We start from the raw sequence: 27,614 nt of genomic DNA, 5'->3' as shown, positions 1-27,614 counted from the left end.
ATGTTTTTGGTATCTTTTCCTAAAAAGAAACAAAATATACTTACTTACCCCACCCAAGAATCCCCAATCCGTTCACCATGGTTATATGAGAATCTGTGCCAACTACACTGTCTGGGAAGAGCAGGTCCGTTTCTTCAAAAACTACTCTTGATAAATATTCTAAGTTCACTTGATGAGCCATTCCAGTTCCAGGCGGGATGACTGCCACATTCTTAAAAGCTCCTGAGCTCCACTGTATTTTGTTTGGATTGAAGAGACACAGTGTTATTAGTGCACTGTGTAACTCTGTATTCATAATCAAGATACAAATAAACATTGACACTAAAACGTTAGCCAACTGCTCAATCTGACCAACTCCAAGTTTATAATAAGTACTAAAAGTGCAGATATTGAGCCTATGCATTCTCATGAACATTAAAGCCAAATTAAGCTGGGCATAGATGTATACCTATAATCCCAGCAGTTAGGAAGATGGAGACAGAATAAATTAGTTCAAGGCCTTTCTCAGCTATTTATCAAGCTCTAGGACAGGTACTATGCTCTAAAATTCAAGGAAAGCCAAGGAACAAGACTACCCATGGCTCACGTAAAATACAGCCATTGATTTCATTACTTTTTATTATTATTGCTTAAATATGCCAAATATGAGGTTTCCAATTATATGGTACAAGAAAGTCCCATGACTATAAAGCTTTTCCTAATGACAAATCTCAATCTAAAAACTTTACAGTCAGTATTTTATAGATGTTAATCAAGAATTCCCGAAATCATTTATACCTTGAAAAACTGAAGCCTCTCTCGATTTCTGCCAAATTCTACTTCTTGATTTTTTAACACTGTCTCAGGTCTAAAAGGATGAAAAGCTGGTATTAAATACTTTTATTATTAAAAAAAATCATTGCCTTGTATCTAAGTCTTCACTGTCAACATTAAAATATAAATGTCTGTAAGAATTTCTCAGGTTATTTTTCTTTCAGAATGACTTTCTTTCTCATCTAGAAAGCTCTTTCTACCTTACGCAGCACATAAGATAGATACAGAACTACTACTTTACTGAGTTAGCACCACACGAGTGCTCAGACTGCTGTGGGCAGGAAACGGGACAGTGAGCTTTATCAGTAAACGTGTGCACTCTCTCACCCCTTTGGTTCTTGTGCCACTTAAAATGAAGGGAATGAGCATCACGACATATGAACATTGCCTTATAGTGTAAAGAGACCTTTCACAAAGTCTTTTTATTCAACTCACTGAAATCAAGAAACCTCTGCTTCATGTTTAAGTAGATTATGTGGGCTATAAATACAGCTCACAGGAATGTATGACTTAAAACTGCCTAAGTTTACTTCAACTAACAGCTTGTGACTTCTCTAGGGTTACATTTGTATGTAACCTGGGTTCTAAAAATTGTAATTGTTTGTGAACTTTTTAAAAAGCAGAGCTTATTTTAATAACTGACAGCCAAGTAAATTTTACAGCCAAAACATAGTCTAGAGGTTTTATTCCGTCCTTTGGGAACAGTATTCTAAAGTCACTTCTATGAGTTCTTAGCACTTGGTGCTACAAAAGGTCTTTGTGTGTTAGATTATAACATGATTTCAAATTAGACAGTTGTCAGGGGCCAAATGGTAAACTTCCAACTATCTAACTCTTCCATTTCTTCTTCAAATTTACAATTAATACTTTAATGATGCATTTACAAACAAAAATAATCAGGAAAATGGTTATTAAGAATAAGAAGTTATTTCATAAAACTGTTGGAACTGTACAGCAAAACTGTAAGGGCATAGGTTATCACTATAACCTAAAGTTTTATAGAAATACTAAGCAAAGGATTTAAAAATACAACTTCAAAGATCCAATTCAAAGACGACAAAATTACTGTATCACCTGGCATTTATCATGCATATGTATAAATACTTTTCTTAGCAACTTAAAACTTTAAATGTTTTAATACTTCTTAAACCAAAAGTATATTTGTTTACATGTTTTTATTTAACTTTTATGTGTATGTGCATGAATATAAGCCTGAGCACCACATGCATGCAGGAGCCTGCAGAGGAAATTGTTGTAAGCTGCCATGAATTCTAGGAATCAAACCCCAATCCTCTACAAGAGGAAGAAGTTCTCTTAACGATTAACCCGGGGGGCTGGTGAGATGCACATGACTATTCTTCAAAGGTCCTGAGTTCAAATCCCAGCAACCACATGGTGACTCACAACCATCCGTAACGAGATCTGACTCCCTCTTCTGGAGTGTCTGAAGACAGCTACAGTGTACTTACATATAATAAATAAATCTTAAAAAAGAAACAAACAAAAAAAAACTATTAAACCATCTCTCCAGCTCTGTTTACTAAAATTTTTTTAAAAGCTAATAACTGAGTAAGAGAGCACAACTTAGCAACTTTATAGAATGCAAGAATGGTGGTACACATTTTTTGTGATAATACCTGGAAGGCTGAGGCAGGAAGATTATATCTAGCATTATAGAAAGCATTATTAGAAATGTAGTTGTGAAAGCAATACAACAGTAATCAGGAGAAATGTGATTTTCTTAACTGAAAAATAACCTGGCACTAAAACTATTAACAGAAACAATGTCATACTCAGGCACTGGTTGCAAATGAAAAGGACACAAGACAGGTGTATTCTCAATCTGTGAAGAAAATGTTCCTGAGTTCCGGCTTAGCTCTCCAGAATCACACGATCCCCGGCAGGTAGTCTGGCCTCGACATGGAAGCTTCTTAGACTGCACTTTAAGTGGAGAGAGCTTTCCTGCTTTCTGTAGGTCACCACCTCCAGGATTTGGTGCATTCTGTATTGCACTATTATTTCAAAAAGGAAACAAAGTAATAATTTACAAGTAACAAGAACTTTAACTTAAAAAAATTCACATCACCAAGACTATCTGGGGCGGGCGGTGGTGGCCTTTAATCCCAGCACTTGGGAGGCAGAGGCAGGCGGATTTCTGAGTTCAAGGCCAGACTGGTCTTCAGAGTGAGTTCCAGGACAGCCAGGACTGTACAGAGAAACCCTGACTCAAAAAAAAAAAAAAACAACCCCCCCCCAAACAAACAAACAAACAAACAAACAAAAAAAAAAGATTAAATAGATCTGGAAGTGAAAGATGTTCAAATCACATAAAGTGGCAGCCGCCTGTAATCCCAGTGCTTGAAAGGCACGAGGACTGACAGGAACAAGGCTAACCTTGGCCACACAGTGAGATACTGTCTCAACTCTCTCAGCCATCCCAAATTAAAGTAGTTTTTATTCAGGAGGGTTAAAACATAATCCTAAATCTCCCATGCAATAACACACCTCTCTGCCACTCCAGATAAGGTAAGGAGAGGAAGAGTAGATATGAATTTCTTTTAATCTGACATGCAAAAGAAGGAAAGATGAGTTTGATTAAGTATTTTAAGTTTTTGAGACAGAATCTCACTATGTAGGCTTGGCTGGCCTGAACTCCTTATGTAGAGCCTTGAACTTAGATCCACCCTGTCTCTGCTTCCTGAGTGCTGTGATTAAAGCCACACCTGGCATAATCATTTTATATGCTCTATACCAACGTGAAAAACTCTGAGAAAGTACACTATACTTTTTTCCCACATAACTTAAAGAACACAAATATTTTTAATACATGGTATTGACTCTCTCAAGAGTTAGGATAAATTCCAGTATCATTCCACTACTGTAAAAAGAAACATGGCAGAGACCAGACAGCTGCTCTAGTATATCCTTTGTCAGTGGAAGGAGAGCAAAGCTTTAGCAGACTCAGCATTTCCAGTAAGTATTTAGAGACAAAGCGTTAGATTTGTTCTAAAAGGTAAGTAACTTAAAAGCCAAAATGAAGCTGGCTGTGATGGTGCATGCCTGTAATCCGAGCACCTGGGAGGAAGAGGTAGTTTATAAATAGGGTTCAAGACCAATCACAGCTAAATAGCAATATCCTGACTCAAAAACTGAGAGAGAGAGAGAGAGAGAGAGAACTTAATTCAGATATTCATTCCAAAAGGCAAGTTATAAGCCTACTTCTATCAAACCTGGTAACAGAAATACACAAATATGAAAAGGAACTTTAAACTCAAAGTACAGAAAATTATACCAATCCACGAGTTCCTCTGGGTTTTCTTTAAAGTGCTAGTCAGTTCTAAGCACAATGGGCTTTACTCTGGGCCAGAACTGCTATTCCCTACCTCCACACTACCCACTTCACTACCAGTTAACTAGTGCTACTGTCTTCACACATGTCTGTATTGCAGTACCATTTACTGAAGTCAATCTGTAAAGAGTGGTCCACTGTGAGATCTGTCGGACAGGCAGGGTGGACTTTCTTAGGATCACCTCCAAGAGTTTTCACTGCCTCCCTCATAGCAGCAAAATCCACCATTGCCGGTATTCCACTGAAAGATAAACAACAGACAAATTATGGGTCTAATACTCACTAGTTATCATTTTTTTTAAAATCTCTTTTGTTTGTGTTTATTTTTAATTATTTTGATAATGATATAAATTTAGATGTATCCCCAGTCTAGTAAGAATTAACACTGAATATTATCTGAGAACTTCAGTGCTCAGGAGTAGAACTGCCAAAAACAACAGAAGAGATGACTTTTGGAGGTATAAATGAACAACAGAATTGGCTGTGTGATTCCTTCCTCGTCCCCTACAGTCCTTGCAGTATCTCAAAAGGCTATTCAAAATAGCCTTTACCATTTTACATTCATCCATCCGTGTGTGTGTGTGTGTGTGTGTGTGTGTGTGTGTGTGTGTGTGTAAACAAACATGTACCAAATGGCTTCAATAGTCTTCATACCACGGATACAAGGCAAACAGGACACGTTACTGATTACAGAACAGTAATGTATGTATTAAGCAGCAACATATGGGAGTTACCACATATTAGTGATCAGTGGCACAGAAGCTAGACTTGTATAACTCTGAGTGATAACAGGGTACTCTCTTCCAACATTTATTGTAAAATTCACACTTCGAATAAATATCCCATAAACAGGCAGAACAAGAAGGGTCAGTCTTTCAGGATACTGTAAAGAATTTGGATTTTATTCTGTGATAGAAGGCGATATATGTGGAGGAATTAATAATAACTTTAGATTTTTAACCACATCATTCCATACTGGGGTTTCACACGTGGGAACAAGGCCATCACATTAGAGACTGTCAATACAATGCTGTCACTCACGTGAAATCTTGAAGAACAACACGGGCAGGGAAAAAGGGCACTTCAACATTGCTCTGTTTGGTTTTCCAGTCCAAAATGTTCATAACATCTTCCTTTTTCATTAAAAAGCCATCACAATTTCGTACAGCAGCTTCCAATAGGACCCGTATTGAGTAAGGCAGAATATCTGATTCAAGATAAAATATTACCGTAAACAAGAAGTCATGTCTACACACTGTAAAAAGTACAACAGTAAAAATACATATTGAAAAGCATGGAGTAGAAATTAAATACAATAATGAAGACAACCCTATTGTCCCAGTTAGTCTCAATTGTGAATTTGACACAGCCTGGGGTCATCAGCTGAGTTATTGCCTAGATCAGAGTAGCCCATATTGGGGATTGTCTGATTATCAACTGGTATAGGAAGATTTAGCCCACTGTGGACAGTCAGTCTTGGGTTGGACAAGAAAGTAAGCCAGAGTGTATACTAGACAGCTTTTCTTCAAGCTCCTGCTTGAGTTCCCATCCTAAAATATGGGCTGTGACCTGGAATTGTAAGATGAAATAAACCCTTTCCTTCCCTTAGTTACTTTCAGGCATGGCAGTTGTCAAAGCAACAGAATAAGATTAGAACACCTGTTACACCTTAAAATGCAGGCACCACTCAGAGTGACCTGGAAGGAGGGTGAAGCCCTCTCATCCTGTCAGTCATGACTCCAGTGACACACCTCCTCCAGCAATGCTGTACCACTTCCCTAAACAGGGGTAAAACTGGGAACCAAGTGTTCAAGTACCTGAGCTTATGGGAGACACTACTCACTCAAATACCACCACACACAGGAAATAAATAGATACTTTTTTTTTCTCTCATTGCAATGTTGGACCAGGCATGGTGGCACTTTTTTTTTTTATCCCGGTACTTGGGAGGCAGAGGCAGGCCTCCGTGAGGCCAGCCTGGTCTACAGAGTGAGCTCCAAGGCAGCCTGGGCTACAGAGAGAAACCCTGCCTTGAAAACACAAAAACAAAAAACAAACAAAACAAAAACACAATGTTTATAAATCCACAAGAGCCATAAGGAAGGAGCCAAATGCACATAATTTTGAACAGTGTGAAGTGAATATAGAAGTCTGGCTATGGTCTAGGCAGACCAAGCACCTGAAGCTTTCTTAGTGGATACAGTAGAAGCTGGACAACTATGTAGCATAGCTTCAAAATTCCAAGTCAAAATTATCTTCAGTCCTGAAATTTATATACATTCATTTTATTCCCTTGGTGTCTTCCTTATTTAAGTAGTTTGTGAAAGACATGTTCTATAAAACAAATATAAACAAAAATATAAAAACTAGAAAGTAGCATCCAACAGAGGTGGAAGGGTAAAGAGGCTCAGGGCACTAGCTGATAGAGCCAGTGTAACCAGTTGTCAACAGGAGCAAAGATGAAGTCTAGATGCAGGGCTGCTAAGAAAAGGGGTGTAGGGAAAATGACAGATTATTTGATTATCCAATCAGGATCATAGACCTTCTGGAGACCAGACATACTGATTATGGGTAAGGACAAAGGAAACTTAGGAAACTGAAAAAGGAAATCATTAATTCCAGGCAAAAGAAAAAAGAAAAAACCCACCTCCATTCAGACCCCTTTGTTCTTCCATCCTATCTAAAAACACCAACCCTGATGCTAAGTTATCTCCAAGTTGAAACACTACCTCCTTGAAGGGAACGGAAGCTTGAAAGAACTAGGAAGCTTATGAGACTCTCACCAAGCTTGATCTATTGGTTGAAGAGACATGCAATGAAAGCAAAGGAGGTTGAGCCTGAGGCACACCTGGTGAAGGTTCCAAGATGGCTAGCTTTCTCTACATGTTATGGGAAGAGTATGCCTCTTTGATAAATATGGTCTGAAAAAGGTACAGGGATAACCTCAAATGGATGATCAATGACAAAATATATTGCAGTCCCTGAAAATAGCTCATATTGAGATGGGATCAAAAGCTGATTGTTGCAGGAGTTATATTATGGGGCCTTTCTGCCCTGAAAGAACTTGACCATTTACTATTTTAACTAGAACTTTAGAAAAAAACCAAACAGATATTCTTCACATTAGCCAGACTTGACTGGAGGATAGAAAAATGGAAGAAACAAATAGAAGATGAGATGGATGGCATGGCATTTCTTATAGCTGGCAAGAAGCATAAGAGAAGTAGAATACAATTAAGATCTATGCTACAAAGAACCCTTTCTGGATCCAAAGACTTGGAACCCATGGGGAGAACCAATCTGAGAATGGGTTGGAAGAGAATGAGACAGAAATAATAGAAGATAGCCCTTCGGTCTGACTGACCGTTACTGGAGAGGAAGGAAAAGCCATGATTCAATGTGCAGAAAGTGGCCTTACTAGTGGCCCAGTGAAAGAAACTATGATAACCAGGGAATAATAGCCTTATGAACTGCCTTGGATTAAGAAAGACTTTTTAGGAGCTGGAGAGATGGTTCAGTGGTTAAGAAAGACTTTTTAAGCAAATGAAAGAATTGCTCACAGCTTGGCTTGTAAGGCTGTGGGACATGGATGTGGGTGGCAACGTAAATGCCACAGAGGCAAAGAAGCTGAGTAATAAAACTACTCATCTCTTCTTAAAACAAAAGCTGCACAACCTGAGGTTCTAATAGAAATGTGGTGGTTTGAACAGGTTTGGCCTCCACAGACTCATGTGCATGAATGCCTGGCCCACAGGGAGTAGCACTATTAGGAAGTATGGCTTTGTTGGAGGAGGTGTGGCCTTGTTGAAATAAGTGTGTCCCGGCAGGGGCGGGCTTGAGCACAGGGTCTCCTATGCTACGTTCAGATCAAGATATAAAACTCTCAGTTCCTTTTCCAGCACCATGTCTGCTGCCCCATTTCCCATATTTAGTCTATGATAATGTACTAAACCTCTTAAACTGTAAGCCAGCCCCAATTAAATGTTTTCGTTTTACAAAACTGCCACGGTCATGGTGTCTCTCCACAGCAATAAAACCCAAACTAAGACAATAAGGAAAATCAGTCCCTAGTGGATCTAATATAAACCATGAAAGGTTTCTACACTGTGATAGGTCATTCTCATGCACAACAGTTCCTGAAAGCAATAAAGAAAGAACAGCCATTACTAAAGAAACTGGACTTCTGAGTGACAGTGTACGATGTTCAGCTCTCTGGGCCTGATAAAATTGTGCACAGAGAGTTAGGAAAATGAAGTTTCAGTGCCTTTGCTGAGCTCTATAATAAGATGTAGTCGTGAGGAAATAGAAGAGTCTCTAGGGGACCTTGAATGACTTAGAACAACATACAAATTGGGTTTATAAAGTGCTAAAGCAATGAAGGGGTGATAAAAGGATAAAGCAGATAAAGGGGCCTCTCTAGGCCCAGCTTTAAACAGAGCTGGTATTCCTAGAGGAAAAACTAACAAGCCCAACAGTGCTTGTGAGCCTCTGGATGACTTTAAAACCAGAGCAACAATTCATCAAGAGGTAGGGGTATACATGAAAAGACAAAGTTCATCTCAAGAGTGGGTAGTTATGGGCTGGAGAGATGGCTCAGTGGTTAAAAGCACCAACTGCTCTTCCAGAGGTCCTGAGTTTAATTCCCAGCAACCACATGGTGGCTCACAACCATCTGTAATGGGATCTGATGCCCTCTCCTGGTGTGTCTGAAGAGAGCAATGGTATACTCATACATAAATAAATCTTTAAAAAGAAAAAAGAGTGGGTAGTTATTCTCCCTATATCCTGAGCATACTTAAATTATATAAGTTGACTGTATATGTATAGTATATTGGGGAAGGGAGACTGCTTGAGGATTCAACTGTAGCAGAAAGACTAAGCTCCACTCTCCCTTTCCCTGGGCAAGATGAACAGCAAAACCCATATCATCTAGTTCATGAGGTTGCATATTCATATATGTAATATATACATTAAGATTACATATGTATATTATACACACACACACATATATTTAAATTTACATAATGCTAAGCATCTTACAGTTTTGGAAAAGCATTGGAAAGAACAGTAAATCAGCAGCTAGAGTTTGAAAAAAAACCCTATGTGGACTGGAGGGAGGGTGGGGGGAAGGGGGAGGATTGGGAGAATGTCCAGAAACCATTATTATTTACAAATATGCCAAGGGCAAGTTACCGTATCCCTATAAGCTGCTGGTCAGGCAGGCCCAAGCCATAAAAGCTATTACCACCGCTACTGGTTCCATGTGAGAAATGAATAAAATGGTCACTGACATACCTGCTTGGGTATGGACCTGACCACTGTACAATGAACATACCACTAGTAAATAGTGGCACTGACTGTCACTGATTTCTAATTTGATTCCATAAGCAAAGGCCTATGTTTGGTCTGTAAGCCAGGACCTGTGGCTACAGAGGCCATATGCCCTGGTGGGAAGGCTGTGGCTACTGTTTTAAAAACAGACGTTAATGTGCCTGTAAACTGCCTCCTAGACATTTGTATTTACTACTTCTGTTAGTTATAGAGGGCGTTCTTTTAAATTTTTTTGCAGTGGGTGGTGGTTACTATAGAGACTCAACTAGTCAAACTGCCAAGAGCAAGTGACTATTCCTATAGCATATTGGCCCAATGCTAAGCTATACATAGGAGAAAATAAGACATCCACATTACACCCTTCATCTCTACCCAAGATCAGGAAATACTGCTACAAAGGGACTAGAAAGAATGTAAGAGCAGGAGGAAGAGATAAAAATATTATGTAGCTGTATCCTTCATATTGAATAAAACATTCTCTCCTGGAAAGAGGTTCAGAGGCTCAGGAAGGGAACTAAACTTACAGAAGTCACAAGACCCTTCCTATAAACAGTAAACAATTGCTAGAAGAGAGGAGACTCTTCTAGAGCAGCTTTTATGAGCATCCCATGTCCCTGTAAGTAACTCAAATAACCCCCTGGTTCACCAAACGTGACTGGAGTGGAACTGTCTCTGTGGTCTGTTTTGCAGTACCCTACCTGGAGTGAAGAAGCATTTGTTCAAGTTTCCCCAAGAAAAGTCACGTAACACTTAGCTTTTCAGCATTTTCAGTTGATCTGTATCACTTCTCTAATTCAAGAAATGCTAATTTAAACAAAATAATTAAATTGAGACATATTTTCCATATCTTATATTCTTTACCCTTTCCAAGTGAGCAATTAATATTTTTTAGTAAATGTGGCAGGTTTTACAATTAGCATCATAAATGAGTTTTGGTACAGTTACATAAACTAGCTTTCCTCATGCCCATTTAGTGTTAATCCTTATACCTTCCTCTCCAACCCCAGGACCCCTACAAGTATTTCTCTTCATCTTTTCTAGACAGATGGAATAATACAAAAACATCTTTTCTGTCTGCCTTTCTTTTCATTGAACTTTCTTTTAGAGTTCATTCCTACAATATTATGTATCTTTAACAGTTAATTTTCTTTTATTAAATTATATTACACAACAAATTGTGCTTTAGTTGAGGATATTTAAGTCATACAAATTTTAGCTCTGTGAACACTTCCTAATATTAGCACTTTGATTTTTTTTCTTGGGTAGAGATAAGAATACTATGTACAGGGTTTGGCAGTTAAGAGTACTGAGTTCAACTCCTAGCACCCAGTCTGTAACTCATGACCATTTGTGACTCCAACTCCAGGGGATCCAACACCCTTCTCTGGCCTTCACAGGCACCAGGCATAGACATACATGTAGGCAAAATACCTAAAATAAGATTAAAAACATAAATGCTTTTTAAAAAGAATACCGTGTATATACAATAGTTAGATCATATGATAAGTTTATGCTTAACCATTTGTTCATTCATTTACTAGTGCTAAGGAGGGATGAAACCTGGCACTTATATGTGCTAAGCAAACATGCTACCACTGAGCTACATTCCCAAACCCCTAGCTTTTTAAGAAACAGTCCACTAGCTTCCAACTGGTGGTATTCTTTTATATTCCCACAAGTAATGAATGCAGTTCCTATATCTCTGTATTTTCCCTAAAACTCATTTTCGTTTTTGACATCATACCTAGTTAAGAGTTCTAATAGCCTCTCAGCAAGTCAACAAGGTTAACAATTTCCTCCTGGAAACAACTCTATTTCTTCAGACACACAACAGCTTAGCTCTCTGCAATTTTCTCCCTACCATGTCATTTAAAGACAATTTTCTATGCCTTCTAAATGATTTGCCAAAAGGCACTAGTTTTCTTTGTTTCAAGCTATGCTCCTGAAGATGGCTTAAGAGACTGGCCTTGAAAGACCCTTTATAGCAGTGGTTCTCAACCTGTAGGTCATGAGCCCTTTAGCAAACCTCTATCTCTAAAAATACTTACAATTCATAATAGTAACAAAATTATAGTTATGAAGTAGCTAAAATAATTTTATGGTCGGGTCACCACAACATGAGAAGCTGTATTAAAGGGTTATGACATTAGGAAAATTGAGAACCACTGCTTTAGAGCAAAGAGTAGATATGCTTACTGCCCATTTTAAAGACTCAGGTTTCAGGGCTGGAGAGATGACTCAGCGGTTAAGAGCACTGACTGATCTTCCAGAGGTCCCGAGTTCAATTCTCAGCAATCACATGGTAGCTCACAGCCAGCTGTAATGAGATCCGATGCCCTCTTCTGGTGTGTCTGAAGACAACTACAGTGTACTCATATACATAAAATAAATTAAAACAATCTTTTAAAATATTATTTAAAAAGAAATATTCAGGTTCCATAAGATCTGTTTCTACAACCAGCCTGTATGCAGGTTTTATGCAGCTCTACTTGACATCAAAATGTTAGGAAACCAATGTAGATGTAATCAACTTTTATTTTTAAAGATGTATTCATTTATTGTGAGTACACTGTTGCTGTCTTCAGATACACCAGAAGAGGGCGTCAGATCCCATTACAAACAGTTGTGAGCCATCATGTGGTTGCTGGGAATTGAACTCAGGACCTCTGGAAGAGCAGTCAATGCTCTTAACTGCTGAGCCATCTCTCCAGCCCTGTAATCAACTTCTTAACCAATCTTTAAATTTAGCAGTTCTTATTGAGACATGTCTCACTCATTAGTGCTTTCCCTAGAGGTCTTAGCTGCTCCCGTGGCTTCGATCACACCTAACTATCCACCTTACACACACACACTCCTGTGTGGAGATCTAACCCATTTGACTCCACCAATAATACAAAAATATTTTCTGCAGACTAGACTGGTCTTCTAAGCTTCAGAACTACACCCTTAGTTGCCTCCTGAAAACCCACTCTTAAGTTCCCACTCAAGTGATTTACACTATGCAATGGCTCCTTACTGCTACCTCTGCTTTATCACATCTATATCAACACAGTATCACAGCTGGGCCTGGGCACAATTTGTAAACCCAGCTACTCAGGAGGCTGAGGCAAGAGCACAAGTTTAAGGCCTGTCAGGCTAGAGTTGAGTTCAAGGCCAGTGTGGTCAATTTATTGAGATCCTAACTCAGAATAAAAACTGAAGGATGGGCAGAGAAGTAAAGGTTCAGTGTGTGACTGCCTAGCATGCTCAAGGTCTCAGGTTCAATTCCCACTACAAGGAGTTTTAAAAAGAAGCATTGTTCTTTTCGTTTTGGTTTTCAAGACGAGGTTTCTCTGGGTAACAGCCCCTGACTGTCCTAGAACTCTATTTATAGACCAGGATTTGTAGACCAACTCACAGAGACTCACCTGTTTCTCTGCCTCCTGAATGCTAAGACCAACAGCATGGACCACCATGTCCAGATGAAGCAGTGTTCTTGTCACATCTTTCTGTCTATTACCAGAGTCCAAACTCTTAACCTTTATGCCTGATCTACACTAGTGCTTTCTAAATGTGATCTTAGGACTCCTGAGATTCTGAAATCCTTTCAAAAAACCTGAGGTTAACTAAGACACTGTTTTGGTTTTTTCCTTGTTAGCATTTTGACCTTTTTGGTGATTTTTTTTTTAATTTATTGCTGGGGGAGGGGAGGGAATATATGTGCCCATTATGATCATGGAGGCAGAGACGGAACCTGCAGGAGCTGGTTCTCTCCTGTACCATGGAGAACCTAGGGGTCAAACTTGGGTCATTAGGCTTGGCAGCAGGTAGTTTAACTGAGGCATTTTACGTGCCTGATCCCCCACCCCCAGATGGCTTAAAACCAACAGTGAAGCTAGCCTTAACAGTTCATGCCTATCACACCAACACTTAAGAAACTGAAGAATTTCCTTGAGTTCAAAGCTAGCCTGAACTAGAGACCCACCCACCCCATCTCAAAACAGTAATAGAACAAAACTCAAAACCGAGTGCCTGATGACTCAAGGCAGTGGCACCAAATGACTTATCAATGACTTATCACTCAAAAGACCAGTAAGGATGTCATTGAAGCTGAGTGTTGATTTCTTAAAATTTAACAGCCGAAATCTTTCTAATTCTGTGAGACAAAGTACATATACAGCCTCACTGCTTAACATCAAAGTGCAGTGCCTGTGACAGATGCAAAGCTGTAAGGAATCATGCTACTTGTAATTAAAAAATAACTTAAGAAAAAGTACAGTAATTGCTTGAAGAAAAACACCAGTGATATATTAGAGTTGCAAGTTAAATGAAGTAGCCACTTTTTTTTTCCCCAAGAAGTTTTCACTTGAACCAACTCACAAACCATGGCAATACAAATGTGGGCATTCAGCAAACATTTCTCAAAAACAGAGTAAGTGCCAGGCATAATGGCACACGCCTTTAGTTCTAGCACTTGGGAGGCAGGGGCAGGCAGAGCTTGAGTTTAAGGCCAGCCTGGTCTATACATATAGTGAGTCTCAGGACAAGTCAGAGCTACACATTGAGACCCTATTTTAAAAACAACAGAATGAAATAAGCATAACTACTAATCATCTAGTGCTACACTGTCTGGTCACTACAGCTATTCATTTTGAGATGTTATAGTTAAAGTGAATCATGCCTATTGTGGTATTCTGGTAAGAATGGGCCCCCCAGGCTCATATATTTGATTGCTTAGTCACTAGGTAGTGGTATTATTTGCAAGGATTAGAAGGATTAGGAGTATGGCCTCATTGAAGAAACTGTCACTGAGGGTGAGATTTAAGATTACAAAAGCCCATGCCAAACCTTGTCAGTCAGTCTGTCTGTCTCCCCAGCTCCCTACAGATCAGGACATATAACTCTCAGCAACATATATCTGCCTGCATGCAGCCATGCTCCCTGCCATGATAATGGCCTAAACCTCTGAAACTGTAAGCAAGCCCACAATTAAATGGTTTCTTTTATAACAGTTGCTTTAGTTCTGGTGTCTCTTTATAGCAATAGAACACTAAGACAAAGATCTTCAGAATATATTTTAGAACAACAAAAACATAGTTGTCAATTTCACATGATCTTCTTCTTTTTTTTTTTTTTTGGTTTTTTGAGACAGGCTTTCTCTGTATAGCCCTGGCTGTCCTGGAGCTCACTTTGTAGACCAGGCTGGCCTCTGCCTCTCGAGTGCTGGGATCAAAGGCGTGCGCCACCACGCCCGGCTCACATGGTCTTCTTGAAATGGGAAGTGGTACCTCTCAGTACCACTGAAGAGCTTCAATATGGTACCAGCTCCTAGACTAAGACATCACTACTAAGAAAGCCTCTTGTTCCCTTGCTAGAGGCTAGACTCTACCTGAAGTCTTCCTGGAGACATTACATGCTAAGTCCTATTTTTTTCTCTCCAAATCTCTACATGGCCCATGAACTCTGAAAGGACTCTTGTCTGTACCGCACCAGCTCTCCTAAAGCACATCCATGTTGGCATAATGTTTTTGTACACTGTGTAAAGATTATCCTTGTATTATTCAAATGCTGATTTCTGACCCAGCAGAGATCTGATTACAGACTAGATTTTTTATTAAGCACCTTCTGCCTTTGTTTTGTAAACAGTGTTCTCCATCACCTTCTGATTGGTTGAAAGAAAAAGCCTATGGCCTATAGCAAAAGGCAGAATAAATAGTAAGGGGGGAATTCTGGAGAAAGAAACTCTGAGAAGGAGTCAGATGAGGGAAGACTCAGCCAGCTGGACATGAAGGAAGAAGCAGGCTGGGAAGGAAGGAGAGGTAACTAACTAGCCATATGGAAGAACTTAGATTAGTATAAATGAAATAATTGAGTTAAGAGCTATAGCAAACAATTAAGGCCAAAAGCTTCAAAATAAATACAGTCTCTGTGTCATTATTAGGGAACTGGGGCAGGCATAGAAAGGTCCCTGGCTATATATCCACATCACTGACTACTGACTTGCTTATGTTCTCTACAGTTTACCACAGGGATTCTCAACCATCCTAATACTGAAACCCTTTCCTCATGTTGTGGTGACTCTCAAACACAAAATCATTTCATTGCTACTTCATAACTGTAATTTTGATTCTGTTATAAACCATAATGTACAGTATCTGTGTTTTCTGATACTCTTAGGCATCCCTTGTTAAAGAGCCATTCAACCCCAAAGGGGTCAACCACCAGTTAAGAACTGTTGGTCTAGTACCTACAAACTTGCGTCAGCTGGCTCAAACCAGTAAACTTCTGAAAACTGAATACACAGAACCGTTATCTTCTTTAGACAGTTCTGAGTCTCTTCCAAGTTGGGCATTTTTTCTTAATCCTAGATCTCCATCTAGTTTTCTGGTTTCTTTAATTAAAGTTACCATAGTTAATAATTAAAAAAAAAAAAAGAATCCTCCTTTGGTATGCTTTCTACCACTTGATTGGACCCAGGCTGTTCTATCATACAAAAGCCCTTACAGTACCTTTCTCACATATTTCCCATAGAAAACTGAGCTTTCTTTAGCACAGTGATGCTATCTTGGCTATCTCTCATTTGCTAGAAATATGAGTACTTAATAAATGTAAGGTGGATGAATGAGACAGATCAGACTTTGATTCTCAATGGGAATTTCTACAATTCTATGAATCTGTAAAACTAATCCTCTACAGATATTGGTAATTTAAGCTGAGAAAGTATGTTAATTTGTCCACTTCTGAAATAAACTCAGGAAACATAAATATCCTGTGTGAGCAATAACTTAGGTCTGCTATCATATATGAGTGGAAGTTAATGAAAGACAAACCCAGATTCCCAAGATAAGGGCAAGGCTAAAAAAATGGCTGCAACAAGACTAGGCAATTCAGGGTTGAGGATATGGCTCAGCTGTAGCTGACAGAATGCTTGCTTAGCATGCATAAATTTTGGGCTTGCTCTCCAGAACCACATAAATAGCATGCCTATAATCCCAGCACTCAGGAAGTGAAGGCAGGAAGATCAAAAGTTCTAAATAAGGAGTTCAAGGCCAGCCTGGGCTGAGTAGAATCATCCTAGGAAGGATTAAAAACAACAAAAACAAAACAAAAACCTGAGCTAGGAACTGAGGTTTCTTATTTGGGATTTGGAGCTATTTACAAAGTAAGCAGACATCGATGGTTTGTCTTCAATCAAGTGATTTGAGTAGAGGGGATAGAACCATGCAGTCTCTGGGAGGAAAAACAAAGAATACCATCAGTACTGGCTCACTCCCTATTTCCTTAAGAGACAACCAGAGTTCATTAGCCTCGGAGATGTATACCAACACAATAAATTCTACTTTGGCTGAGCTAGTAAGTGCCACTTTTTTATAATCTAAGAGTGTAATCAGCAACAGAAAATGAAAAGCAAAACTAAAGTCAACTCTTGAACATAATGTACCAAGTTAAATGAAGAACTGTACCAGGTATCTACAGACTGACATTAGGTAATCTTTACAAACATATGTACTGTGCATACTCTAGGTAAATGGTTGCTACCCAACCCACAATCCTTTCCCAGGGCCCAAGGAAAATGCAAGATTTGAGAATACACACCCTTCCAGCAGGATAACTGGATCAGCAGAGGAAAATTGACAAATCCAGTTAAAGCAACAGGTGAAAAAGTCACCAAGAAATACCTTAGCTAGATGGTAAGCCATTTACAATGCACAAAGAACAGTCCAGTGGTCATACTGGGAATTATTCAAAGTCAGTACAGGGAGTTATACAGATAAAAGCTCAGGTAGACAGTAAAAAACAAGACCAGGCAGCCTTCAAATTGCAAACAGCCTCTGGCTCTGACTGGTTTTGATAAGACTATACTTTTCCTCTTCTATCTTTGCATATCTGGAAAACATAGTATCATTTTCTATCAAAGTATTTGTTCTTCATAGTCCATGGTAGAGACTGGGACAGCATATACTAAGAGCATGAAAATAAAAGTGTGTGTGATGAAGGTGGAAGGAACTGCACAACTTCAACATAACAATACTATGTATCAATAGCTTGAATTAAAAGAGTGTGTGTGTGTGTGTGTGTGTGTGTATTAGAAGTCAGGGATGTAGACCAATTGAGGCCCTGCAGGGGGTAGGAATAAAGGAAATATAGCAGAGAAAGCTAGTAACAACTTTATTATTTAACTGTTAAAGGTTGTAGCAAAGTACACCCAGCCCTTTCTACTGGAACTCACACTCTCTGACTCAGAAACCAAGCAGATTCAGATAGCAGGAATACTTGTATTAAATGACATGGAAAGATGTGCATAATATATTAGGTGAAAAAAGGTCACAGAGCAATACACACTGTAAAAATATTCATGCTTTACATATGTCTATAAAAATGTGTCTTTCACTAGGCACAGACAGGAGGATCTCTTGTGAGTTCAAGGCCAGTTTGGTCTACAGAGAGTTCCAGGATAACTAGGGCTCTATTAGACACACACACACACACACACACACACACACACACACACAAAACACTGTCTCAAAAACTAAAACAAAACAAAAAATGATTTTCTATTTTATCTGTGAAGAAGGATGGATCTTGTTTGAAATTCTTATAAACCACAAAATACTCTACTAAAATGTTAAGTATAGATTCCTTTCAGAGAACGCAATGTAGGAGTTGGTTTTCATTTTGTTTTGTTTTGTGTTCCTAGTGTTGGGAATCCAATCCAGGGCTTTGTGCATGCTCTACTCTACCACTGAGCTATATCCTCACCCCATGCTATTTAGAGACAGAATCTATGTAGTTCAGGTTGATCTGGAACCCATGACCTCTTGACACTGACCAACAGACATGTGCTACCATGCCTGGCTAACAAGGTAAGTATGAATATAGTGCTGGCTATATCTATTTACTATAGTTAAGAAAGTAAGTAGTCAGGAAGGAAAAAAGAAAAGATAATGAGATGACCTAAAGGCATGAGGCTTCATACTAGTTAAAAAATGGACACTCTACACTAGCCCGTCTCTCCACCCTCTTCCCCATTGCTAACCACTTCACTCATGATTTTACACTGCTGCTCTCTGTGATTACCTGAGGTTAACTGCCACCCACATAACCTCTGTTCAATGGCAATTCAACTGCTTCAGAAAGCAGACTCTATTACAAGCAACGGAGACTATTCTCTGCCTTGGGAATATGTGTATTTTTAAACTCAGAGAAGACAATTACAAAGATCTCTTAAGTTTCTAGTCAGTATACTAAAAGGTACCAAAGAGGCAACTCAGAACTTTCCAAGAGGGAAATCATATCAGATCAAAATATAGTCAATGTCTCAGGAGTGTCCACTTCTCTACCCTGAATATAAATTGGAGAAGCAAAAGATACAATGGACAGAGGCAGGCTCATCTGTGATTGAGGCTACTGTGGTCTACATAGTTAGTTATAAGAGAGCTATATGGAGAAAAACCCTGTTCTCAAAAATAAATAATTTTTAAAATATTTTTAAAAATAAGATAAACTGGCACTAGAAAGGGGGAAGGGGAACAGTAGTTAATTGCTCAATTCCCTAATTCTATGTTTATAGGTCATCTTCAAGCATATTTCCATAAAGTATTCATAGAAATTATTTATTTTCAAGTACAAAAAACATCCCTATATATGTTCCTTACTAATCATTCAAATTTGTGTTAAAAAAAACTTTTACATGAAGATGTAATTTAGTTGGTAAAGTGCTTGCTTAGCAGGCAAGAGTCCTGGGCCCCCCAGCACTACCTAAATCTCATGGTGCAACACACACTCCTGTAATCTCAGTACTTGGGAAATGGAGGCAGGAAAATCAGAACTTTGAGGCCAGCCTGGGCTACATAGTGCGTTCCAGAATAGGCTGGGCTACATATGACTATCTAAAAAACAAAATAAATCAAACCCCAAAATCCCTTGAGGCTAGAGTAGTGGCTTAAATGAGAACGGTTCCCAATAGACTCATATAGTTTAATACTTGGTCCCTTGTCAGTGGAATTGTTTGGGAAGAACTAATAGTTGTAGCCTTGTTGGAGGTGGTATGTCACTAAGGACAGGCTTCCAAGTTTCAAAAGTCCCACTGCCCTTTTCTGAATTATGGTTGCCTCTTAAGGTAAGAGCTTCTCTGTTACAGCACCAACACTATTCATGTCTGACAGCATGCTGCTAAGCTCCCTGATAATGGTTATGGAGACTAAACCTCTGAAACTGTAAGCCTCAAATCAACTTTTTCTATAAGTTGTCTTGGTCATGGTATCTTATCATAGCAACAGAAAAGTAACTAGAATCAGGCTTTGTTTTGAAGAAAAGAGTGTATGAAAAACCTATTGTGTGTGAGAATAATATATATGTGTGTATGAATGATATGACTGTCTGTGCATGTGTGTACTCAAGTTCAATGTTAGGTTGTTTTCAATATTGCTCTCCACCCTAAGAGAAGCAGGGTCCCTCACCTAGAGAGCATTGCTGTTTTGGCTAGAATGGCTGGGCAGATGGCAAATGAGGATCGGTCCTGCCCGAGTCTGCTTGTGGAGAGCTGGCAGATACATGACTATGCTGAGCTTTGTATGTGAGTGCTGCAGGTCTGAACTCAAGTCCTCACGCTATGGGGCAAGCGTTTTGCCTACTAAACCAATGCCCCCTCCCTTTTTTGGTAAACAATCTTCTAGAACCAATACAAAATCATCATCACTTATGGGATAAAATAAATAATAGACATAAAATATTAAAAAATACCCATACTCTCTTATCAGTACAAATTACTGCAACAGAAAGAATGCTACTGTTGCCATTCTAGGGAATAGTTATTTTTATTTTTAAAGAGCAATATAGTTCTAAGAAAAAAAATACCTACATTGTCTCAAAATGCATATAGATACATATAATACATGAAGAGTATTTAAATTCATAAAAATCTGCAGTATTTATAAAGGAGCAATAAAACAGGACTAAAGAAAATCTCTCTCCAAACTGTAGAAGGCTGGCCATGAATTTTTTTCATAAAAGCTTACACCAGCAACCATTCTTCCAAACAGGTTTTCTATTCTTTGGTCTTGTTAGAAAAATTGCTCAACTGTCAACTAAATCAAAAGCTGTGCTTAGTGGGACCTTCTTCCCACTGCAGCACTGAGACAGAAATGACAGTTCAAGGCCACCCTGGGCCACTTAGGAGACCATGTCTCAAAACAAAAGACAACTGAAAATCAAAGTTAAGACTCCATCCATCCAATGGCCAGGTTAAGCACGTTCATTTTTCTGAGAATGCGATGAAAGGTTTGACCCCGATGAGGAATGTGAAAACGTTTACCAAAGTGTCAGAGAATCAAGCCTAGCAGTGAAGAACAATTTGAACCAGTGGGCTCAGTTGATGATTCTATTTAAAGATGATAAATATTTTTAAAGAATAATCAGAGGCTCTAAGCAGTAGCGGTCCCTGCCTTTGATCTTAGCACTTGGAAGGCAATAACAGATAGATCTTTGAGTATGAGACCAGCCTGGTCTACAGAGTGGATGACAGGACAGTCACATTCTACAGAGAAACCCTGTCCTGAAAAAAACAAAAACAAAACAATAACCAGAGGCACTGACCATTGAAAAAGTTAACACACACATTCAGTCACTATAGATTATGATGTTCTCTTTTAAAAATAAGATTAGCTTCTGGGGGGAGGGGAGGAGAGGCAGCATCTAATTAACTAAAAGTTTAAAGAAGAAATCGAGGTATGGTTTCTATTGTTCTCAACCAAAAGTCCCAAAGGAAGTTTTATAAAATGTCTTCTGCTCACCTTGACCAATGCACTGTAACTACTAGAAACTAAGCCCACGAAAAACGTAAAGCAACATTACCATACTTGGTGCCGCCAAGTTTAGGTACATTGAAGAACTTCTTCTGTGAATTGCCATTTAATGTTTCAATAAGGTACTCAAAGGTGTATCCTGGAGAAGAAAAAGAACAAATGCCTTTCATTAAATACATTCCATCAAATACATTAAGTACATTAACTACAGTTACCAAGAACCTTATTCAAAGAGAAAACACCCAAACTTTTGCTCAGCAGAACTCTGTGTGTGATGGAAAGCTGATGGGAATATTGCACATTTGCATTACCCTGCGGGGCAGCTACGAGGGCCACCTTGAACCATGGAGGCAGTGATGGAGGTGCTGACTGTCCCATACCACAGACACAAGACTCGTCTCCACGGGACTGCAAGGGGACAATTCTAAACCTCGACTCTTGTCAAACAGAAACTAGTGAGACAGACAGCTTTCTACCTTGCCTGTTGACACAGGGTGTTGTCACTGTATCCCAGAGTGGACTTAACCTCACTGGGCAACCCAGGAGAGCCTGCAAGTAGAGGCAATAATCGCCCATTCTGTCTCCTGAATGCTGGGATTACAGCATTACCCACCCAATGGCTTTTCAATCTTAGAAATGTTAAATGTCTGCAAAGAGACCATAAGAATGGTTTAAATGATGTACAAGCATTCAGAAATCGTGCCCTGAACATGCTTAAGTACAGAGATAATGCTTTGACAAAACCATTGTTAGAGGTTCAAAAGGCAATTAAAAATCCAACAACAGAACACTAAAGATGATTTTTAAAGTGACCATCAAAATATCTAGGTAAACTGGCACATTAGATTCTACTAAGAGATATACCCTTAATGGTTATGCACTAATTGAATATGCCCCCACTCTCAGTGTTGTGAGAAAGGGTGAGGTAGATAAAAATTCATTATGCGGCCTCATTACTTGGATGGGTGAGACCCTTAAACATTGCTCTAAGATCTTCTTCCAAAACCAGAAAAGACAAGCACAGTCCATTCAGAAAGAACAGTGTTTTTCTTTTGTGGAGGGAGGTGGATGGGGGAGGAGACTGCAACAAATGATCTGGGAACCGGCTAACGTTCAGCCTCGACAGCCCCTCCACTTCCAGGAGCAAAGAAAGGGAGATCCCAGGATGCTGGGTAGAAGGATCAGCCAGCAGAGTGAAAGCCAAACAAGGGAGCCAGGTCTTCCGACACTCAATGCTCACAAAAGGGGGGCGGGCAGAGAAAGACGTGGGCTTGTCCCTGCCCCAGCAGTTCCTCCTGGGGGCCTGGAGGCTGCAGCCAACAAGCAGCGGGCCCCGGCCAGGGGCGGAATTAGCGCTCCGCTGAAGAGCGGGACGCGCGGGCGGGGACGCCCGGCCTTCGCGGCCTCCGCCCCGAGGGGAGAGAACGACCAAGCCCTGAGGGCCCGACCGCCCCCCCGGGTGACCGTAAGCAGAGCACAGCGAGGGCCACGGATGTACAGCAGCGCACGCCACCAGCCGCCAACGCTAAGGCGGCGGCCGGGAACTGACCTGCACTTGGGGAGTCCATCGCCGGAGACCATATTATCCCTGCGGGGAGGGGGCCAGCGGGGGAAGGAGGGGGAGGCCAGGCCGGGAAGAGAGGGAGGAAGACGGGCGGACGGGCAGGGGAAAGGAGGAAGGAAGCAGTCTCGCGCAGGCACCGCGAGAGCCGCAGAGCTGGCCCGGGGTCCGCGCTCGCGGGATTTGCCGGCTAACTCTCGCGAGATCCTCGGACCGGCGAAACAAAGAAAGAGCGGGGCGGAGCCAGCGGGTAGGCGGGTCTCTGCGCAGCCTCTGTTGTTCTCCAGAGCTGGAGGTGGGGGGGCGGAACCCTGGGAGGTTAGTAACTTTGACAACGGGACGCCATAGGTTCCGTTACTTTCTTGTGGGCCCAAAAGTATACCGTGAGGTTTTGAGGTCCCGCGATGTCTGCAGGACTGTCTTGTAGGAAAGAGCCAGGATTGGGACTCAAGTTCTCCCTGCATGGTAAAGCCTTGTGTTAAGCCGTGATGTAATGAGGCGCCCACTCGTGCATTCTCAAGAGAACAAGGCCGGGTTAATGGGACACATAGGCAATCGACTAATTGAATGAATTAAAATGTCCATACTTTCCTATAACTTCAACCTTTCTCTTCCCAGGAGCAGTTAAACGTGATGGTGTCCTAAGTTTCTCTCTGGCCCCGCCAGGGAGAGTCCTTATGTCTTCCCTGTCTTGTCTTTTGGTTAGCGGACTCTTTGGAGTTGTCTGGTTTGCCCTTTTCTTCCCCACTCCTATCCCTTCTCAGACTGGTTTCCACTTCCAAAAATGCCTGTGATAAAGGTAGGCATAACTATTTGCTAATACCCCAGCTCTTGCTTTAACTGTTTGTTTAGTATGTTTGCTAAGACAAACTGTATTAGCTTCCATAATTCCAAAACTATTCTGTACTTCCTGGCCTCCAAGCCTGCTTCATCCCAGTCTCCTCTACCAGGGCCTTTCTCTGCCCAGCTATTAAGTGTACTGTCATTAACTCTATCTCGTGACATGAGCTTTGCACCAGATTTCATTTCCTCTGGCTCATTCATCTGTCTATTGGCTCCAGCTATCCGTTCATAAGCTGATGCTCTCTAGCCTACCTACAACTCAAACCCATCTCCTAAGCTTAGAGGAATATATCCTAACGCTTGTTACCACAGGCATCTCCTATGCAAAACCACCACCACAACCACTGCCACCCAAGCCAGTGACTGAGTCCTTATGTGTCTGTCACCTACACCAGCGAATGCCACCGCCTAAGCACATACCAGCACGCTATCCTTGGCTCCTCTCTTCCATTACTGTTTAGAAGTCCACTTGATCCACTGGCTTCCTGACCTTAACAACTGTGACAGTCTTCTCAGAAAGTCTCAAGGGCATGACTATTCTCGAAATCATCTCCATGAAACTGAAACAAACTAGGAAGGACACAGTAACCAAACTCACATACCAAGAAACTGAGTCTGGATTTGCGATGCATTCAGATGGAAGCAAGAGCTCACGTATAACTTCATTGTTCACGAGGCTGAACTGAATAGTTCTGCTTCTCTTGAAACAACACTCCTGTACACCGTTGGCTAACCCTTACTCACTCTTTCAAGACTTGGGCTTTTCTTTTTATGTTTTAAAGATTTATTTATATGTGTATCTCAATGTTAGTGTATGTCATGTGTGTGCAGGTGCCCAAGGAGGCCAGAAGAGGGTGTTGAATCATCCTAATTACCAACCTATCTCTCAAATCTCATGGTTTTCACTAGTTTGAGCTTTTGAAAATTCGTTTGTTGTGGTTCTGGGGGTTGAACTGAAGTCTTCTACAAGAGCACAAATGGCCTTAATTGCTAAGCAATCTCTCCATCCCCCCAGGACAGTCTCTCATACAACCACACTACAACAGTTAAATTCAAGAAATTTAGCACTAGCTGGGCGTGGTGGTACATGCCTTTAATCCCAGCACTCAGGAGGCAGAGGCAGGTGGATTTCTGAGTTTGAGGACAGCCTGGTTTACAAAGTGAGTTCCAGGACAGCCAGGGCTATACAGAAAAACCCTGTCTCAAAAAAAAAAAAAAAAAAAAAAGAAGAAGAAAGAAAGAAAGAAAGAAAGAAAGAAAGAAAGAAGGAAATTTAGCACTGGTACAGTACCATTAATATTTACACTTTATGCATTTGAAGAATCAGCCCTATTAATATTCTATAATCAAACATTGACATCATTTACAACCAAATTTTAAAATGTTGCCAATTGTTTCAATTGTTTACCTTGTTTTATTTATTTGTTTTGAGATGGTCTTGCTGTGTAGCTCTGGCTGATTCCACATTCACCAGACAACCCCAAAGGGACACTAGGCTGCCCACGCGTGACAAACGTGGCTCTGGCAGGGCCTGCCCTTCTCCTTCATTCCCTCTGCCTTGTAAAACTGTTAGATTACACTCCTAAAGCTGGCAATCAAGGTCTGTTCCCTTATTTAGCTACTTCTTCCTCCTGAGGCTGACAACAAAGGTCCAGCTATTAAAAGATTGAAGTCCAGCAATCAACAGCCCCCTTTGGCCCACCTAATTAACACGCACAATTAAATTTAAAACCTCACCCTAACCCAGGGTTTCCCTTTTCCCTTTATAAACTGTCATATGCCTAGGAGGCTTGTCTGTCTGCTCTCCATCCAGAGGCAGTCCCCTGCTCCCCTCCCCCACAGACATGCTCCTTTCCCCCTTTGTCCTGCTCCCTTTCTCCCCTCCCTGTTCCCTTCCCCTTCTCCCTGTCCTTTATCTCCAGTCTTTGTCCCCTATCCTGTCCTCTGTCCCTCCTTTTTGCTGAGAACTTGGTCTTGGGTGTCTCGAGCTGACTCAGAGGGGAAAAAAGCCCAAAGTATCTTCAAACTTATAGCAGTTCTCCTGCCTCAACCTCCCAAGTACTGGTGTTACAGCCATGTGCTACCACGCCTAGATAATATTGTTTTTCTAGAAACTTTTTCCCACTAAAATCCAATCCTGTCTAGTCTGTACTTAGGATAGTCTCTTAGCTGCTTATTTTCCTTGGTGCTGTTGGTATCTGTCAAAGCACATAGTTGTTTTTGCAAAATGTTCATTAATTGGAACTTGCCTCATTGTTTCTTCATGCTAAGGTTCATCAGGTGAGTCCAACCTTTAGATATTGCATCACAGCGCTCACTTCAAAGTTCATGAAAACTTATGCAACCAAGTTTTAAAAAAGTATTTACTTACAATGTTGACGCTCTATAATGGCAAAGGCTATAAACTGCCATCACCACATGAGCCACTGGAATGACTCGTACTGACCGTGTCTCAATGGTGTCGCCTGTGGCTTTAGGTGCATATGAAGGCGGGCACAGGGTAGGTAAGCACGAGGTTACTGCTTATAATAACATTGAAGGCAACCTCAATGCCTGCCAAAGGAGCACGGGTAAAAAGTACAGAATACTCACATAAAGATATGCTACGAGATGCTAAAAGTGACCTCAAGTCATATATATTAACTTACAGGTGAAAATTACATAGTGTCATTTGTTTTTTAATCATTTATTTTTTAACAATTTCGTACGTGTATGTAATGCATACTTCCCTTATCCCCCTCCTACTTCCTCTGAAATCATTGTTTTTGCTACCCATGTTGTGTCATAGAAACCCCGGGAAACTTATACTAATGCCTTCTTTGATTAGCCAGATTATAGCAGAGACAGTATAATTAAGAAACCTGGTGGTGGCACATGTCTTTAATCCCAACACTTGGGAGGCAAAGGCGGGCAGATTTCTGAATTCGAGGTCAGCCTGGTCTGCAAAGTGAGTTCCAGGACAGCCAGGGCTCTACAGAGAAACCCTGACTCAAAAAAAAAAAAAACCGAGAGAGAGAGAGAGAGAGAGAGAGAGAGAGAGAGAGAGAGAGTGTTAATCTCAACTTTAGCTCTGAACTTGGCTATATGATCACATCCCAATGAGCCTGTCGGTCCTTAAGCTGTGTCGATCTTTGTCAAAAGAAAAGTAAAATGCCTAGGTTCAGGAATGCTTTCCTGTGGTCTATAACTGTGCTTCCACTTTCTGATGTAGACCCTTCTGTTTGTCCCTTTCATCAAAGATACTGTGGTGTCCTGTCAAAGTAGACTTTCCTAATGTTGTTTGACCTCATTCATCAGTACCACAGTTTAGGTTCTGGTCATTTCTTACTTGGTATTAGGTTGAGCCATTGGTCACTTTAGACTATTGCATGGCTCAGTGGATAAAGATACTTACCATGCTAGTCTGGTGACCTGAGCTCAATTCCCAGAATCCAACTCCACAAAGTTTCCTCTGATTTCCACATGCTGTGGGACTTACACTTGCACACATCATACGCACATGCACAATCACAGAAGTAAATAAATAATAAATAAAAATGTTAAGCTTTGGCCACTGTGACCTAAAAATAATGATTTTATATAATTCAGCATTCTAGTTTTCTAACAACTCTCCCTGTTTCATCCTCGACTTCTTAATTTACCATTGCTCCAAATACCCTTACAACCCCACCAGGGCATCATCCCTCCTTAATCACAAATCTGATAATGTTTGTTTAAAATCCTTCAGAATGGGCTGGAGAGATGGCACAGTGGTTAGGAGCTCTGATTGCTCTTCCAAAGGTCCTGAGTTCAAATCCCAGCAACCACATGGTGGCTCACAACCATCCTTAAAGAGATCTAATGCCCTCTTCTGGTGTGTCTGAAGATAGCTACAGTGTACTTACATATAATAAATAAATAAATAAATAAATAAATCTTTGTAAAAATAAAATCC

The 27,614-nt window shown here is 40.4% G+C and overlaps 1 protein-coding gene across 4 annotated transcripts in view; it reads right to left on the bottom strand.

The window, feature by feature from the left end:
• Ireb2 (iron responsive element binding protein 2) overlaps positions 1-24,064 on the bottom strand; it is a 49,877-nt gene extending 25,813 nt beyond the window's left edge. Inside the window, exons 1-7 of one of the 4 annotated variants that reach the window (XM_006511335.4) lie at positions 22,826-24,064; positions 21,326-21,415; positions 5,204-5,369; positions 4,266-4,403; positions 2,607-2,825; positions 778-847; positions 49-232 (exon numbers count right to left, since the gene is read on the bottom strand). In XM_006511335.4, the coding sequence (XP_006511398.1) occupies positions 49-232; positions 778-847; positions 2,607-2,825; positions 4,266-4,403; positions 5,204-5,369; positions 21,326-21,415; positions 22,826-22,844 (886 nt within the window). In that variant the 5' untranslated portion in view covers positions 22,845-24,064. Of the gene's footprint in view, positions 1-48; positions 233-777; positions 848-2,606; positions 2,826-4,265; positions 4,404-5,203; positions 5,370-21,325; positions 21,416-22,825 lie in introns of those variants that run through there. The other 3 variants (XM_017313500.1, NM_022655.3, XM_017313499.1) reach the window with 3 other exon arrangements.
• Positions 24,065-27,614: the final 3,550 nt, after the last annotated feature.

This window comes from Mus musculus, chromosome 9 (assembly GCF_000001635.26).
Source record: "Mus musculus strain C57BL/6J chromosome 9, GRCm38.p6 C57BL/6J".
NCBI classification, from domain to species: domain Eukaryota; kingdom Metazoa; phylum Chordata; class Mammalia; order Rodentia; family Muridae; genus Mus; species Mus musculus.
The sequence above is the reverse complement of the archived record's forward strand: the minus strand, read 5'-3'. Positions and strand labels throughout refer to the sequence as shown.